Raw genomic sequence first — 18,789 nt, forward strand, 5'->3', positions numbered from 1 at the left:
TAAAACTTTTTTCACTTATTGTTTAATTAAATCCTCAAAGTATGTTTTTTTAACTGGGCTCTTATGAATTTAGACAATGATAAGCAAAGTATAAAAAATGATTGCAACACCCGTCCTTCCCTAAAGCTATAATGTCTGTATCAGTATCAGTTAAATTATTCATTATTCAATTAGTCATGTAAGATAAATGCATGCCGATCCAAACAAATCCATTTAAGAATTATGCATTAACTGCGCAAAATAATGTAAAATAAGACATTTATTTCGTCTTATGTCTGTTTAATTGTTCATATGATCCCGAGTCGAGTTACTAGCTGAGAACGATTAGCCTGCCTTTATAAAATCTAATTAATATATATAATTTATGTGCAGTTATTGCTTGTCTACTGTTTTTAATGTCACTCAGCGTGATGTAATATAACATAGGAAGTAGGAAGTTTCATGTCTGTGCTTTCTATTTGATTGGTCACTGTTCATTTCCAGTGGTGCTGAAATTCTGCTTCAGTCATAAAAACTTTAAACTGCTATCGGTTTCAGGTTCTTTTAGAGTGACTCCCAGATTAGTGGAGACACAGCCTGAGTTGAATATTAATAATTTTACATTAAGTCTACTTCGAAAACTGGCGACTTCTTTTAGAGTCGACTCCTCATCAGTACTGCGCATGTGCTTACAAATCATCACATCGATGCGCACGTGGAAGTGATCGCCGCGGGAAAACTGAGGTACGTAGCTTGATTCGTTGTCATTAATATGTGTGGTGTATGTTTGATTTTATATAAAGTAAATTAAACAGATAAGTATTAGCTTAATATTGACGAATAGGTGTTTCTGTGGTTTAGTCAAGTGGCGGTAACAGCTGATTTTGTGGTTCATCAACAGTTCTTCGTCACTTAGCCTAACTGTTAATCGTAAAACAAGAGTTAATATTTCTCTTGTGAGTATGAAACCGCGTTTTACACTGTTAAAACGACATGCATAATATATATTATGTTATTGTAGGCCTAATAATCTGTATGAAAAGCTCACGAGGGGTAATCGTGCTTTAACGAACAACGTATGATTTTAATAATGTATTGATGCATGCAACTAATGTTAACTAATGAACCTTAATTTAAAGTGTTCCCCGTACACTGTACATTGGAAAACATTTTGGACGTAACTTACCTATTAGGAGTGCTCCTATGTTTGTTTTCCTGATCCCTCGCTTTTCTCCCCTACCACACCAGTTCAGCTGTTTGGCTACAGGACCAAACACTTTGGAGCATATTCTCCATATTGTTTTCTTTAGTGTGTGTCCTCCACTGATGGATAACCTGTTCACCTTAAAAATAAAAACACATTTCAAAACATTATAGACAATGCCCAAACATTATGGTCCTGTTTCACAGACAGAGCTGAGTAGTTACTCACAAATTGTAATCTGTTACTGATTCCAAATTACATGAGAAAATTGTAGTTAGCAATGAATCCATTACATTACACATTTTAAATAATGTAATCAGATGAGTTTGGTCAAAAGTAATCTAAAAGTAGTCTATCAAATTTAAATAGGATAATCAAAGTACCATATGACATAAAAATACAAAGAGTAAGTAAATATATTTTAATTGTTATTTAAAGCATGAAGTGCATTAAATAATATATTATGTCAAGTTTTCTCAAACTGGTGTTTGTGAATGAACTGTAGGAGGCTTGTGAGTTTAATTAATGAAAAGCTAATAATTATTTAAATCACAAAAAGATTTTAAATTAAAATAAAGCATTTTAAAATCAATAAAAAAATTAAAACGTTTAATTTGTTTACCTGCATGTCATGTGACCATAACCAGTGTCGCAGAACCAATGAACATAGAAATGTGACACTTAATTATTAAAAAATACATATTTTAAAATCTCATGAGTACTTTTAAGTAAATATATTAGGTGATCAGATGACAAAAAAAAAAGTTCGTGAATTTGTGCATTTTAATGCGTTTAAAAGACTAAAGCCATCCAAAGACATAGAAATACATGGTTAAACAACCTACAGATAAAAATCAATGTGTTGATGCTGATGCTATGTTCTTAAACATTAAATTATTTTAAATCCAGTGATCAAACGCTGCCACCTGACTAACCATGGGTCTCTGTGTGAGTATCCACAAAACCTGAAGACTTTCTGAATGTATATAAGCAGCCTTCTATTTTAGAAAGGAAAATGTAAAAGATTAAAAAGAGAAATTGGGGGGGGGGGGTTAAATTCAGAATAATCTATTGCTATACTGTAAATAATATTTAATCATGTAATCCATAAAAAGTAACTGTAGTCTGATTATGAGTTTTATATAATGTAATTTAATATAAATACAAGTTATTTATTTACTAGAATCTGTTTACGTAATCCAGATTACATGTAATCTATTACTACTGAGCACAGAACAGGGATTAGTTTAAATCTGGACTATAGGTCCTAGTTTTGCTTTTATAAAAATGGTGCATGTGTGCATCTTGAGATGAAACAATGGCACTGACATATTGTAAGGAATGTCATTGCAAGTTATTTTGAGTTAAGACAGCTCACACATGCATTTCAGTCTGGGACTAGCCTTAAGCCTGGTCTGTGAAACCGGGTATATAATAGATATTATTTACTTCACTGCAACTGTGAAACCTTCAAATGTCAATGATTTTTACCATCTTTTGCATCATTGCTTTTTCTGATAATTGTCTTTCCAGTTTGTCTAGTTCCTCCATGGTTGTGAGAGGAAAGACATCATCCTCGCTGTCCACCACTGGAGCACTGGAACGGTTGTTTGCTGCAAGGGACTGGACCACTGAAGTCAGATGATTGATCTTCATGTCCAGTTCATTAAGTGCCTCCAGAATTGTCCTCTCAACAGCTGCAACACAGTAGGTTTATCTGGGAGAGTATTTTAATTAAACTATAAGATGTATAATTTTACAAATTTAGCACTTCAATTTAACGTACGTGTACATTGATTAGTGATGCAGCTCCATCGTCTCACACCAGAAGCACCTGCAAGCACATATAAAGCTCTTAAATGTGATTAAACTAACACGTCATGAAAAATTTAGTTTCTGAAGATATGGCTACATGCTTAAAGCCTTAGGCTGATGATACACATACTTTTTGGGCAACGATGCTGTCAACAGGCAAAACAAAAAATTACAAATGACTTACTATTTGTTCTTGGCTGGTGGGTACTTGAGGATCTCTGTTCAGAGATTGTGTTCTCTGATGGATTGTACAGAAAATGTTAATGAATGTTAATAAACCTAGTGTTATTAATTTGCAGTGTATGTGTTTACTGCATGTGTTTATGAATGTTCTTTTACCTTGAAAGTTAGATGGGTGTTCACCCCAAGCATCCTCTTGCTCATTTTCATTGGACAAGCTCACTGGAACAGCTGGAGTTAAGAAAGGTGAAGTTGGTAAGTTGTATTTGCTACAATGACAATGCATGACACTGATACAATATGGGCTAGATTTACTAACAGCTTGCACCAGCCAAACCTTCTTTTGGTGTTAAAATAGTACTGTCAGGATTTACTAAAGAGGCGCAGTAAAGAATTAGTGCTGAAAAGATGTGGACAGTTGTTTTTGCGTTTAACCTTGAATATGCATTTGTATTAAGATGAATCACGCATTGATTTAATAACATTTGTGCTCTTCAAATTATTTGTATTTGATAAATTTTTAATACCCAAGAAAGGCATGTCTTAAAGCAGGCGGTAATTTGCGCTGCTCTTGGTAGATTGCACTGGTTATTGTGGGAATGATCTGGCTTCGTCTGTTCTTTAAAGTTTGCATTGTCAGTAAATCACACGCATAATTTTCCCTCCCATCGGCACATTTATGGAATTGCGCTCTAATGCTAATTTGGTCTGTTTAGTAAATCTGGCTCAAGGGCTCCTAAAGGGGTCATATAATGTGATTTCTATTTTTCCTTTTCTTCAGTGTGTTATGTAGGTATTTGTACATGTATAAGATCTAAAGAGTTACAAAGCTTAAAGTCTCCCACTAAAGGATTTATTCTATCTAAAAGATAAGGCTGATCCATACCATGCTAAACGGCTCATTCAAACACGCCCCCACACATTTACGTCAAGATGTTCACTCAAAAAAAAGGTGTGGTTTCAGGAACTGCAGTTAGTGTTAAAGCAGTCATGTCAGGGATACGCTTTGTGTTTCTAGGCAAAAGCAAAAGCACTTTATGTGGACTTCCGAAAGTAAATGCAATGAAGATTCATTGTTAAGATTTATTTACAACAGAACAACCCAGATGTTCAAATTTGTACAACACATTTAATGGATGACAGTTTTGTGAACCTAGGAGAGTACAAGGCTGGCTGTGCACAAAGGCTATTCCAAAAAAAAAAAAAAAAAAGGTAAATTCCGACTTTGCTATGACGATCTTTGCAACGATTGTATTGTAAAATGCGCTACACAAATAAACTTGAATTGAATCTGGTGCTTATTCTGAATCGCTACTTTTAAGTATGTTTTCTTAATAGTTTAAGTGTTTGCTATTGACTGTTTAAATGCGCAGTTTTGCGCAGCGTAGAGTAACGTGTTGTGTGATTACGTGTGTGTGTGTGGGTAACATCACAGCAGAGTAAACAGACTGTCAGAAATCATAGCACATAAGCTGTCTTAACCGTGGCTTGTGTACTGCATCATCACTGTGTCTGTCACACGACTCTGTTGCCCTTTCGGGCTTGAACTGATGGTAAAACTAATGACATTATTAACAGTCTTGATATTTACTTTGAAAGATGAAGCTCGCGATTATGGAAAGGGGCGTTGCATTTCCGACGAGTGCTTGCGGTGTTCAGCCTATAACAATGCATTGGGTAAGTTGGCCAATCAGAGCAGCCTGTGCTTGTCGGAAGGAGGGACTTTGTTGAAAATGAGGTTTTTGAGAGAGGCGGGACATAGAGGAACTACAATAATGTACAGTATTTGAAAAATGTTTTTTGAATATTAAAGCGTCTCAACATATTCTGTTACACCAAATATACAAAATAATGGTCTTTAAAATAGCATATGACCCCTTTTAGTGATACCCTAGTAATGACTGAAATTGACTTTTTTTTTAATTTTTTTACTTTGCATTCTCCCTTGTTGTGTGGTTGATGGTCTTTGGTCTTGAGAGAGTCTTAAGGCAGAGAATTTGTTCTCTAATTAGAAAAAGTGAAAAAAATTGTATTAGGTTGTGTTAGGCCATGACTCATTTGCAATTGTGTTTTTGATTTCCTCCATATACTAATTAATGTTTTTTTACCTTGAGTGATAGATGGGTGTTCTTCCCAAGTTTCCAGCTGGCGGTCTGCATGAGAGAAGCTCTCTGTTAAATGAGTTTAATTGACATTACAAAAGGTACCCATTCTGCTGCTGCTGAATTGTGCTCTCTATTTCTTTGTATTTTAGCTTATTTAGCTTTACATTTTTGCTTTAAACAAGCACATTTTCTATAGTACACCTACATGAAATCCTACAGTACTTACCAAAAGTGAGTCATACAACTTACGCTGTGTTCTTTCTTGCTTGGAACTTGAAGGTCTCAGCAAAGAAAATGCATTCTCTGATGGATTGTACATAACATGCTGAATTACCTTATGTGTGTACAGTAATTGTCCTTTTTGTTTTCTTTTACCAAATACTAATTGTTTTTTTTTACCTTGAATGCCAGGTGAGTGTTCACCCCAAGCATCTTGTGGCTCATCTGCCTGGGAGAAGCTCATGGGAACATCTGGAGCTGAGAATGATGGAACTGGTAAATTTAAATAATTTTACATGACACATTCATTTTAATGGCTGGTTTTTATTCATTAAAGTGTCTTGCAACTTCTGACATCAGGCAGAATAAGCACATGACTAAACATCTACAGTGTGTGCATAATTATTATGCATGTATATATCTGATAAAAAAAAAATCCAAGTATTTTGCCAATTACAAACCATAATAACCCATAACCACAAGCTGAAGTGTCATAAATGAAGACTGATTTAAAAAAAAAAAAAGTTTTATGGATGGGTTTCATGGATAGGATAAAGATAGGTTAAGAGTGACTCTTGAGGTATCACCACTAGTTCAAGTAAGCTTCAATTTTGCAATTGCTATAGTGTTGCATCTTTCTCCTGGGCATTTAAAGGGGTCATATGACATTGCTAAAAAGAACATTGTTGCATAATTGGTGCAATTCAATGTGTTTGTGGTTTACATTTTTCACATAATGTACATTATTGTTGCTCCTCGCTGCACACATCTGTATATTTGGGATGAACTACAACTTAACCACTGATTTCTAGTCATGTCCTCTTTTGGAAGGCCAAACAAATTAGTTTTGCTTTCAAAACAAAACACACAGTGACTCCACAACATGGTAGCGACAGCAGCAGCGAGTATGAAAGCTATGCCGCCTTTATTTGTGTGAACATTTGGGCGGCGTTATGCAAATCTTCCCACATACAGTCGTGGCCAAAAGTTTTGAGAATTACATAAATATTAGTTTTCAAAAAGTTTGCTGCTAAACTGCTTTTATATCTTTGTTTCAGTTGTTTCTGTGATGTACTGAAATATAATTACAAGCACTTCATACGTTTCAAAGGCTTTTATTGACAATTACATGACATTTATGCTAAGAGTCAGTATTTGCAGTGTTGGCCCTTCTTTTTCAGGACCTCTGCAATTCTGGGCATGCTCTCAATCAACTTCTGGGCCAAATCCTGACTGATAGCAACCCATTCTTTCATAATCACTTCTTGGAGTTTGTCAGAATTAGTGGGTTTTTGTTTGTCCACCCGCCTCTTGAGGATTGACCACAAGTTCTCAATGGGATTAAGATCTGGGGAGTTTCCAGGCCATGGACCCAAAATTTCAACATTCTGGTCCCCGAGCCACTTAGTTATCACTTTTGCCTTATGGCACGGTGCTCCATCGTGCTGGAAAATGCATTGTTCTTCACCAAACTGTTGTTGGATTGTTGGAAGAAGTTGCTGTTGGAGGGTGTTTTGGTACCATTCTTTATTCATGGCTGTGTTTTTGGGCAGAATTGTGAGTGAGCCCACTCCCTTGGATGAGAAGCAACCCCACACATGAATGGTGTCAGGATGCTTTACTGTTGGCATGACACAGGACTGATGGTAGCGCTCACCTTTTCTTCTCCGGACAAGCCTTTTTCCAGATGCCCCAAACAATCGGAAAGGGGCTTCATCGGAGAATATGACTTTGTCCCAGTCCTCAGCAGTCCATTCACTATACTTTCTGCAGAAGATCAATCTGTCCCTGATGTTTTTTTTGGAGAGAAGTGGCTTCTTTGCTGCCCTTCTTGACACCAGGCCATCTTCCAGAAGTCTTGGCCTCACTGTGCGTGCAGATGCGCTCACACCTGCCTGCTGCCATTCCTGAGCAAGCTCTGCACTGGTGGCACTCCGATCCCGCAGCTGAATCCTCTTTAGGAGACCATCCTGGCGCTTGCTGGACTTTCTTGGACGCCCTGAAACCTTCTTTACAAGAATTGAACCTCTTTCCTTGAAGTCCTTGATGATCCTATAAATTGTTGATTTAGGTGCAATCTTAGTAGCCACAATATCCTTGCCTGTGAAGCCATTTTTATGCAACGCAATGATGGCTGCACGCATTTCTTTGCAGGTCACCATGGTTAACAATGGAAGAACAATGATTTCAAGCATCACCCTCCTTTTAACATGTCAAGTCTGCCATTCTAACCCAATCAGCCTGACATAATGATCTCCAGCCTTGTGCTCGTCAACATTCTCACCTGAGTTAACAAGACGATTACTGAAATGATCTCAGCAGGTCCTTTAATGACAGCAATGAAATGCAGTGGAAAGGTTTTTTTGGGATTAAGTTAATTTTCATGACAAAGAAGGACTATGCAATTCATCTGATCACTCTTCATAACATTCTGGAGTATATGCAAATTGCTATTATAAAAACTTAAGAAGCAACTTTTCCAATTTCCAATATTTATGTAATTCTCAAAACTTTTGGCCACGACTGTACTGACATAGACGTGGGGGCATGTTAGAACGTTTTAGGAGGGTGTGGTTTACTTTCTCTTTGGATTTGAAACTGCAACTTTACAGATCTTCTTTATGCACCAAGAGCTTGTAACGCTCCAAAGAGAGAGGAAAAAATGAAATCTTATCATATGACCCCTTTAATAATTGTAAACTTGTGAGTTAAATCTCTTTTTTTGGCCAATTTAACCTGTAAAAGACCCACCCTGTTATGGAGTCAGACTTTTGAGTTGTCATAAATGCTGTGAATTTATTTGAGTTTACAGTACTCATGTAGAGCCTGTTACCTTGACAGCTGGGGAAAGTCTCAAAACGGGCCTGCTGCGGCTTCTCCATGGCCCTTTGGTGGTGATTAACAAGTGCTGTTGAAAGAATTGATATGTAGCTGTTATGTCTGCCTCACAAAACAAGATTTTGTACTACACAAAGCCTTACTAAAGCTTGAAATTGCTATCGCTTCTAATTGGCAACCAAATGTTTATTATTAAATCATCCTTAGTATGTAAATCCTCAAGTTATGAATGTAATGATAGTAGTTCTGTCCAAACTGTTAAAATAGCAACAGAATTGGGTAAGGCTGAAAAAGAAAAGTGATGTAAACCAACAAGTCACGAGAGCCTGTGCTATACATTGATCTTACCATGGCTAAGGAACATCCCAGCGGAGTCTTAGGGGAAGTCGTGGCCTGGTGGTTAGAGAATCGGACTCCCAATCGAAGGGTTGTGGGTTCGAGTCCCGGGCCGGCAGGAATTGTGGGTGGGGGGAGTGCATGTACAGTTCTCTCACCACCCTCAATACCACGACTGAGGTGCCCTTGAGCAAGGCGCCGAACCCCCAACTGCTCCCCGGGCGCCGCAGCATAAATGGCTGCCCACTGCTTCGGGTGTGTGCTCACAGTGTGTGTGTGTGTTCACTGCTCTGTGTGTGTGCACTTCGGATGGGTTAAATGCAGAGCACAAATTCTGAGTATGGGTCACCATACTTGGCCGAATGTCACTTCACTTCACTTCACTTCACTTCTTGAGCATGGAACAAAACATCCACAAATATCAGTTATCTAAATTTAAAACTCACAATTGCTGAAAGAGTTCACTGCTTTGCTTGTTGTAAGCAGAGGTCGTACAACAGGACCTGAAAAAAAAATTGCACTCAGCAGTCACACACTATTATGTCTTAGTCATTTAACTGTTTTATTGTATTTTTACCTTTTGTCTTGATGTATTTTAGAGGTGCTGGAGGTTTTGGTGCAGGCGGGACTTTTGGTGTAGGTGGATTTTTGTCTCTATTAATTTTAATTTTTTTGTTGGGGGTTTCATGAAGCTCATCATCTGATGAGAATGTTTTCTTTCTAAGAGCAAAATCAGGGAATTAGATTATTTTACAAAAATGGATTATATAGGTAATAAACTAGCATGTTTGTCAATTTAAAAAAATCAAAAACAAAAAAAAGCAATAAATACAGTGTAATTTCCTCTTCCAATTCAAACTCCAAAAAGGGTGCATACTACTTTCTGTGGTCTATATACAGGTTTTCTGACACCGTACAATAACCCAGGTAGGTTAGAAAAAGGCCAAAATATAAAAAAAAGAAGCTCTTCTTATTTGAATGTGGCAAAAAAATGGAAGTTTGATTGACAGGCAGGCTGACCAATCATATCGCAAAATCTGTGATTTTAGTCCGACAATTAAACCAGACCGGAGAAAAATGACCGGATTAACGTTGGTGGACTAAAATAATTTTTGTATAGACTTTGTTAAATAGGGGTGCACGATATATATCGGCTGATGATTAATGCACATCTCTTCAGTAAAGCCGGTTCTCTAATCAGCGGTAAATTCCATCAGGTGCGTGATTTCACATAGAGCAGCTATTACTACACAGAGCCATGGTTCACAGACAAGCTGCACAAATCCACGCTCATTATATGCTAGGATTCTGTGATCAACGGCTCTGTGTAAAAACAGCTGCTCTATGTGAAATCACGCACCTGATGGAATTAGAATATTTATCCTTTTTTCTACCGAAGTATGTTTGTTAACATTGGTTTCTTTGTGTGTGCTTTTGCGCTTATAGTTTTGATTTCTCCACGAGTCAGACAGGCTGTACGAGCCTCAACTGACGTGACCTTAACCAGAGTTTACACTGAAAGTAATACAATCAGAGTCATTCTCGCCAAAGTTTCCGTGCTGCCCTAGTTATTGTTTATTAAAATTTTAATGAGGTTAATTGTCCTGTCGGTCAAGTACAATTCTTTCACTTGCCCCTTCACAAAATCCACTTGTCCCGGACAAGCTGAAAAGCGTTAATGTCGAGCCCTGCATTAGAAACTGAACATAGCTGGTTTCTAATTGTGAGTGAAAAGGTAGGGCTGAATTCAAGATTATAAGTAAATAACTTAAATTTATCTATGTTACTCACATAAACTTTGTATAGTTTCAGAAGACTGAATATTACTGTTTGTTAAAATTACTTTTCAAAGTATCTTTTTAAAGTGAAATATGTATTTTTACAACTTGTGAATTCTTTTTATAGAATTTTCAGATTCTGAGATGTCAGAAGTGTAGCATGCCCTTTTCCATTTTCTGGAAATGTTGTCAAATGATGCTGAAATTATCAAAGTATGTGAACTTAATTCATGAAAACATTAAGCTGTGGAATGCCATGTATTAGTGATTTTGTCATCTGTTTTAATAATGTTTATTTAAAGTGTATTTTAACTTGCTTACCCGACTCATGTAGAATTCTACCACTAGAGAACCACTATCAGGTACATGTTCTTTTTGTTGTTGTTTTGTTTATTTTAGCTGGAACAACCTAAAGCCCCATAAAGTGTAACGATTCTTATTACATTTCAGTTGTTCATATGCATGATTCAGTTACCCAAAATAAAAGTAGCAAGTCCAAAAAAAAATTTGTGTGTGTGTAAAAGAGGGACTGAAACAAAATTACGGTCATAAGGAACTAAGAAAGCTTTCGCCTCAATGTTCTCAAACTTGCAGAAATGTGTTGGTCCTGAGATGCCATCAACTAGATGAATACCAAGTTCTGAGAATGGAAGGGGATAATCAAAAAAAGGTTCATGATTGTTGAAGGTAGTGTAGGCCACGTAAATGTCATCCCTCGCTGTAATTATATTTTGCAGCTTTGCAACTTTCCCATCAATGTAAACAAAACTGTTGGCCTGGTCCAGTTTAAGAGTGTAAGAGCAGGTTTTTATTTCTTTGTACTGTGAAGATCCATGAAAACATTCAGGTAGAGGGCCAGCCATGTGTTGTTTTCTGAGCAGTGGTGGGTTGTTTTTCTCCTTTTTTTTGCTGCAGCTTTGCATTTCTGAGAACCTTCTCACAATTTGACTCAGTGGACATGTAGGTTTCCGCAGGAGTCTCTTCAGCTTAAGGTGATCCTCATACTGGAAAGCACTGAAGTTGTCGAGGACACCATGGTGTTTTGCATCTTCTGCAAGATGTACAAGACAGTAGACGTACAAGACGTAGGACAGGAATTTGGGGCCGTATAGCTGTCCAAAGTGTGTGACAAAAAGTCGCAGAATATCATTGGCATAGTCGATGTGATTATTCGATTATTGCACAAGATGAAGATTCCCACAAAAAACAGCAGGAAGTTTTTGTACACCTCCGTGCTGAGTAGGTGTTTCAGCATAACAGGGCCTGTATACAATAAAAACTGTCTAAACTCGGTCGCCTTCCATCGATCTATTTCCCTCACTGCCCTTGGTTTGCGCGCAAATTCCATAGGCACATTTTTTTTGGCACCAACCAACCTTTCTGTCAGCACAGTGGCTTGAAATCCTGACAGCCTGCAAGTTAGAGGACCCAGTCGAAGCCACAAGTGGAGAAGCCGCCTCATGACACCAAGGCACACAAGGTGCATGTAATCAAGGGGGAATCCAGAGACCATATCCAAGGATGTTTCTTCTAGTGGTGAGATGCCATGGTGGTGATCTGGATCAGTCTTATTTCTGAAGTTGTCATTATTTCTAAGAGGCATGTCATTTCTAGGGAATGTCATCCTGTTCTCCAGGTGCACACCATCCTGAATACACTTTTCGCATCCATGGTAGCCTGCATGGCCCTTCACTTTTTTCAGAAATGCACGTGCAGGTGCATCGCAAATCATTAAGGTAAGCTGTAAAGTTAACTTGAGTCCTTCAAATTCAAAACCATGACTTAAGTCTTTTATTTCACAGATGAAGTCCTCAAGATACTCATCCAGTGAGCTTGGTTTACTATCACCACAAAATAAACCTATTGTCACAGGTTCCTCCTGCACCAAATGTTGCACAGTTACAAGAATGGGCCAGAATTGAGTTGCTGAACTCTTGTAGAGAGGCAGACCATCGATGCTCACCTGGAGCCTCAAATTGCTCACATTCCGCAAAATGTCCATGTTGTTGTAGAGTACACCTGAAATGGATTCCAGTAGACCAAAATGATAGTACTGGCCACCAGCCTTGTTTTGGACTTCAGTTCTATTTGAACGCACTGTTCCTAATAGTGTCCTGGCATCTTTTGGCAGATTCAGATCATGCTTGCGGAGGATTTTAAGTAATGAATTTAGTGCCACATGTGTTATTTGATGTTCTGTTGCCCAGGTTGCCAAGTCATCATTAAGGGAATTTGGATGCAGTTCAGAATCTGTGTCTGTGTCAGATTCACTGCTATGTGAAGCAGTTGCCATGGTGACACATTCAGGCTCATCAATATGGGACAAACCGTCCATAAAGTCATTGTTGTCATCAGCGATGCTGCTTTTGTCACTGTTCATGCCACCATACTGTTCCATGTTCCATGATAATGGTAGTGATGCTTCCATTGACTGGAGTTGTTTGCCCACCTTAGCCTTGGCTTTTCTTCGCAATGTCCAGTAAGATGGTTTTTTGCAATCCATGGTACTGTGATATTAACACACACAGAAAATGCAGTGCACTAACCTGATAAGCCAAATGCAGTGGTTCTCAACTCAAGTTTTGGAAGACACTTGCATTGCACATTTTGGATGTCTTTTACATGTTCAATTCAATTCAAGTTTATTTGTATAGCGCTTTTTACAATACAAATCGTTACAAAGCAACTTTACAGAAAATTATGTTTCTACAATATTTAGTAGTAGCTAGTAGTTTGTGCACGTTTGACAGGATTTTAGAAAAATAAAAATAATAATAATAATACAAGACGTAGTCAGCTAGATGATGAACTATCAATATTATTAATTAATAGTAATTATAGGATGCAGTCACACATGTAGCAATAATTGTTAGTTCTGTTTGTTGATTCAAGGTTAGCATCATCTGGGGTCCTCTGAGGGTCAGCATCATCTCTTCTCAGGTGTTCTGGATCCAGACTGGAGCTTGTGTAAATCCTAGTTACATCCCGTGGCAAAACATAGAAACAAAATAGAGACATCATTAGCATAGCTGCTGATCCAACAAAGTAAAATTAGTTTAACCCAAGCTAAAGAATAAAAATGCAGATGCAACTACACTCACAATTTAAGAGATGCATTATTCGAATGCTTGGCGAAAGAGATGCGTTTTTAATCTAGATTTAAACAGAGAGAGTGTGTCTGAACCCCGAACATTATCAGGAAGGCTATTCCAGAGTTTGGGAGCCAAATGTGAAAAAGCTCTACCTCCTTTAGTGGACTTTGCTATCCTAGGAACTACCAAAAGTCCAGCATTTTGTGACCTTAGGGTGCGTGATGGGTTGTAGCGTGGTAGAAGGCTAGTTAGGTACGCAGGAGCTAAACCATTTAGGGCCTTATAGGTAAGTAATGATAATTTGTAACTGATACAGAACTTAATAGGTAGCCAGTGCAGAGACTGTAAAATTGGGGTAATATGATCATATTTTCTTGACCTGGTAAGGACTCTAGCTGCTGCATTTTGGACTACCTGTTCTTGTTTATTGACGAAGCAGGACAACCACCTAGAGGTCCATTACAATAGTCCAGTCTAGAGGTCATGAAAGCATGAACTAGCTTTTCTGCATCAGAAACAGATAACATGTTTCGTAGCTTGGCAATGTTTCTAAGATGGAAGAATGCGGTTTTTGTAACATTGGAAATATGATTTTCAAAAGACAAATTGCTGTCCAATATAACACCCAGATTTCTGACTGTAGAGGAAGTAACAGTACATCCGTCTAGTTGCAGATTGTAATCTACAAGATTCTGTGTGGTGTTTTTTGGTCCAATAATTAATATCTCTGTCTTATCCGAATTTAATTGGAGAAAATTATTTGTCATCCAATCTTTTACATTTTTAACACTCTGTTAGCTTAGATAATTGGGAAGTTTCATCTGGTCTCGTTGAAATATATAGCTGAGTATCATCAGCATAACCGTGGAATCTAATTCCGTATTTTCTAATAATATTACCAAGGGGCAACATGTATATTGAAAATAGAAGGGGACCTAGGACGGATCCTTGTGGCACTCCATATTTTACTGATGATAAATAAGATGACACCCCATTTAAGTAAACAAAATGGTAGCGATCGGACAGGTAGGATCTAAACCATCTTAGAGCCTGCCCTTGAATACCTGTATAGTTTTGTAATCGATCTATGAGTATGTCATGATCTATGGTGTCGAACGCAGCACTAAGATCAAGTAAGACTATAAATGAGATGCAGCCTTGATCTGACGCAAGAAGCAGGTCATTTGTAATTTTAACAAGTGCAGTTTCTGTGCTATGGTGGGGCCTAAAACCTGACTGAAATTCTTCATACAGATCGTTTTTATGCAGGAAGGTGCTCAATTGAGCAGACACAACTTTTTCTAAAATTTTAGACATAAATGGAAGATTTGAAATAGGCCTATAATTTGCCAGTACACTAGGATCTAGTTTTGGTTTCTTAATAAGAGGCTTGATAACCGCCAGCTTGAATGGTTTTGGGACGTGACCTAAAGATAACGACGAGTTAATATTGAGAAGCGGTTCTTCGGCTACAGGTAACAGCTCTTTTAGTAATTTAGTGGGTACAGGATCTAATAAACATGTTGTTGGTTTAGATACAGTGATAAGTTTATTTAGCTCTTCCTGTCCTATATTTGTAAAGCACTGCAGTTTATCTTTGGGTGCGATGGATGAAACTGAAGTGTTAGACGCTGTAGAATCTACATTCGCTATTGTATTTCTAATGTTATCTATTTTATCAGTGAAGAAATTCATAAAGTCATTACTATTTAACGTTGGTGGAATATTTGAATCAGGTGGCGTCTGGTAATTTGTTAATTTAGCCACTGTGCTAAATAAAAACCTTGGATTGTTTTGGTTATTTTCAATGAGTTTGTGGATATGCTCTGCCCTAGCAGTTTTTAGAGCCTGTCTATACCTGGACATACTGTTTTTCCATGCAATTTTAAAAACTTCCAAGTTAGTTTTTCTCCATTTGCGTTCAAGACTACGAGTTACTTTCTTGAGAGAGTGAGTATTACTGTTATACCATGGCACAGTACGTTTTTCTCTAACCTTTTTCAATTTGATGGGGGCAACAGCTTCTAATGTATTAGAGAAAATAGTTCCCATGTTGTCAGTAATTTCGTCTAATTCATGTGTATTTTTGGGTACAAATAGCAGTTGAGATAGATCAGGCAGGTTATTTGCGAATCTGTCTTTGGTGGCTGGAACAATAGTTCTGCCCAGACGGTAACGCTGAGACATATAGTTAATATCAGTTATACGCAGCATGCACGATACAAGGAAATGGTCTGTAATATCATCACATTGGGGTACAATATCTATAGCAGTAAGATCGATTCCATGCGATATAATTAGATCTAGTGTATGATTAAAACGATGAGTGGGCCCGGTGACATTTTGCTTGACTCCAAAGGAGTTTATTAGGTCAGTAAACGCAAGTCCTAATGTATCATTTGCATTATCAACGTGAATATTAAAATCTCCCATGATTAGCGCCTTATCAACTGTAACTAGAAGGTCTGAGAGGAAATCTGCAAATTCTTTTAGGAATTCTGTATACGGCCCTGGTGGTCTATACACAGTAGCCAGAGCAAGAGATACATTAGATTTCTTTTGCAAGTCTGACAGTGTAACATTTAGCAGAAGTATTTCAAAAGAGTTAAACCTGTATCCTGTTTTCTGGGTAACATTGAGAATATCACTATATATTGTTGCAACACCTCCTCCACGACCAGTCTGACGGGGCTCATGCTTATATGTGGTTTAACTCCTCATATAATAGAATCCCCTTAACCCAACAGAGCATGCTAGATGAGACGGACATCCAGAATGTGTCGTGTTATAGGTCCCCAAGATTGGAATTCAGAACCAATGTTTAATATGCGTGACAATGCGTAATGTCTAATAATTCTGTCACAATGATCAAAACCAAGGTATGTGTATTTAAGTGTGAACTGTGGATATCGTTGTTGAGTGAGTGTGGTTGACTGTAGAGAACTTTCTGTGATTGGGGAAGCAATATAACAGGTAATGTAAGTTTTGTCGTTGTGTTTAAAGTATTGGATCTAAATGTTTGCCTAGAAATAGCATGCAAAAGCTTAACAAATATGTGTGGCCACTTATTTTAGATAGTTTATCCATTTAATTCAACTAGTTGAAAATTTTTCTCTAATTCCAACCAGATGACAATTGTTGGATGAGGGTTGGAACTAAACTCATAAGAATGGCTAAAATTTCAATATTGAAAGTAAAAATATAAATTTGATCTGCCCAAAATTTAATTACATGAATAGGGATATACCGGTATCAGATTTTCATGTTGCGATTAATTACTAATGCTTTATCACGGTATACGGTATTATCACAATATTGAAATTTAGTATTAAAAAATGGTTATAATGCAGTATAACAGGTTTAAAAACTTTTTTCGTAAAAAAAAAATTTAATATTTAAATAAAAATACAATAAAGCAATACAGAAAACTATATAAAGTTAAGGTTTTACACAGATTAAAGTGCAAAAGAACTATAAAGACCAATGGGTATTACGGTTGCACTTTTTTTTACAGTACGTGTACTAACACGTACTTATAGTGTACTTAGATAACAAAAATAACAATTTATTTCAACTGCTATTCTTCCTGAGTTACATCTTTTGCCATTTTGGAGAGTACCCAAGAGCGTAATCGATGTAATCAGCACATGAACATGCATAATTAGCATTCGTGTCAGCGTGCGTATGTAAGAATTGTTGAATACATTATTTTTGTTTTCTTTGCAAAACTGAAGTTGAGCCACTGATGCCACATGGACTGTTTTACCCATGTCTTTACTGCGTTTCTGGACCTGCATTACAGTTGAGTTGTCTACGGGAGGGTCAGAGAGCTGTCAGATGTCATCGAAAAATATTAATTTGTGTTTCGAAAATAGAAATGACGTGGAGGGTGAGTAATTAATGACAGATTTAAAATTTTTGGGTGAACTATCCCTTTAAAAATGTGAATTCCTGATATCAAAAATCAATTATGATGAAACTGGCAAATCAGAGATGCAGGATGCTAGTATTTATGTATGTAAGAATCTCTTTACTAACTTGCTGCATGCTGTTGTTGTAATTGATCTAAACCCAAATACTGGGTGGTCATTTAAAATATATACTTACAAAGTCAAAGACGTTCTCAATATGTGGCTCTTAAAAGAGCCGTCGTGGTGTATGTAGCTGCTGTAGACAAACAAAAAAAAGAGAAAATGAAGAATGCATTTAAATGAGATGTCTGTACACATTAAAATGTTTTCACTTTCATCAGTGATTATTGATTAATTAGGATGTTATGATGAATCTGGCAAATCAGATGCAGGATGCTAGTTTTGTTTCCATTTCATTCACACATGCATTTAATATATATATTTTTTATTCCTTTATTTATGTATTCCTTTAATGTCTTCATTAAGATAATATCACTGGAGGTTACTCTATTAAATCCCAAAGTTTATAAAGTCTCTGATGGATATGTATAATATTATTTGATAAAGCATGATAAGAAGAAGAATGCAGAGCAATGTTTCTGATGAGACCTTACAGCCCACTAACAAATAAGCCACGGTAAAAATGCATTTTCATTCTTGAGAATCACCGATTTCTATAAAGGTGTCAAGGCTTATGAGTTCTCTCTCTTTCTCTCTCTCGCTTTCGCCCTCGCTCTAAGTGCACGCGCCAGCGTGTTAGAGAGAGGGTTTACGCGCTCGCAGTTAAACCTGACAACGCACTACTTTCCATACAATTGTGAATAATGAAGATATTATTAAGAATAATTGTATGATTGGTTTCTTAAAGTAACGTGAACATGACATAACTAAAATGAAAGAGCGTCTCTCAAACAGAGCGGATTGGCTCTATCAGCAATGACGTCACACGGATGTAACGGCATTTCGGTGTTTAACGGCGCTGATGAGCGGACTGTAACGATATATTAAACGAGGGAAAATCGTCTTTGTGAAATGTGATACATTTAACGGAAAAGAAAAAAATCTATTAAGTCCAATTTTTATTACAATTTAACTGATTTCATGAGTGAAAACCCCTGCTATTTATTTTAGTAGTATAACCCTCAGAAAAACGAACTGTTCCCTCAGACAGATTGTTATTATAATTAAAATGTATTAATTTCTTTCTTCATAGTTTTAAATGTCCTTTACTTTTGTTGTCGGTCCATACTTTTAAAAAGTCATTTAACTAAATAGGTTAAGTAAAAAGTAATTTACCTCAGGAAAACGCACTGCTGGGGATGTCACTCAAAG

General features: G+C 37.1%; 1 protein-coding gene across 1 annotated transcript in view; it reads right to left on the minus strand.

The window, feature by feature from the left end:
* LOC132159340 (uncharacterized) overlaps positions 1 to 9,413 on the minus strand; it is a 14,128-nt gene extending 4,715 nt beyond the window's left edge. Inside the window, exons 1-11 of the mRNA XM_059568852.1 lie at positions 9,254 to 9,413; positions 9,123 to 9,179; positions 8,336 to 8,410; positions 5,683 to 5,760; positions 5,533 to 5,586; positions 5,287 to 5,331; positions 3,338 to 3,409; positions 3,183 to 3,236; positions 2,970 to 3,017; positions 2,675 to 2,880; positions 1,166 to 1,322 (exon numbers count right to left, since the gene is read on the minus strand). Coding sequence (XP_059424835.1) covers positions 1,166 to 1,322; positions 2,675 to 2,880; positions 2,970 to 3,017; positions 3,183 to 3,236; positions 3,338 to 3,409; positions 5,287 to 5,331; positions 5,533 to 5,586; positions 5,683 to 5,760; positions 8,336 to 8,384 — 763 coding nt within the window. The 5' untranslated portion in view covers positions 8,385 to 8,410; positions 9,123 to 9,179; positions 9,254 to 9,413. The remainder of the gene's footprint in view (positions 1 to 1,165; positions 1,323 to 2,674; positions 2,881 to 2,969; positions 3,018 to 3,182; positions 3,237 to 3,337; positions 3,410 to 5,286; positions 5,332 to 5,532; positions 5,587 to 5,682; positions 5,761 to 8,335; positions 8,411 to 9,122; positions 9,180 to 9,253) is intronic.
* Between the last annotated feature and the right edge of the window lie 9,376 nt (positions 9,414 to 18,789).

The sequence above is a fragment of the Carassius carassius genome, chromosome 16, assembly GCF_963082965.1.
Source record: "Carassius carassius chromosome 16, fCarCar2.1, whole genome shotgun sequence".
Classification (NCBI taxonomy): domain Eukaryota; kingdom Metazoa; phylum Chordata; class Actinopteri; order Cypriniformes; family Cyprinidae; genus Carassius; species Carassius carassius.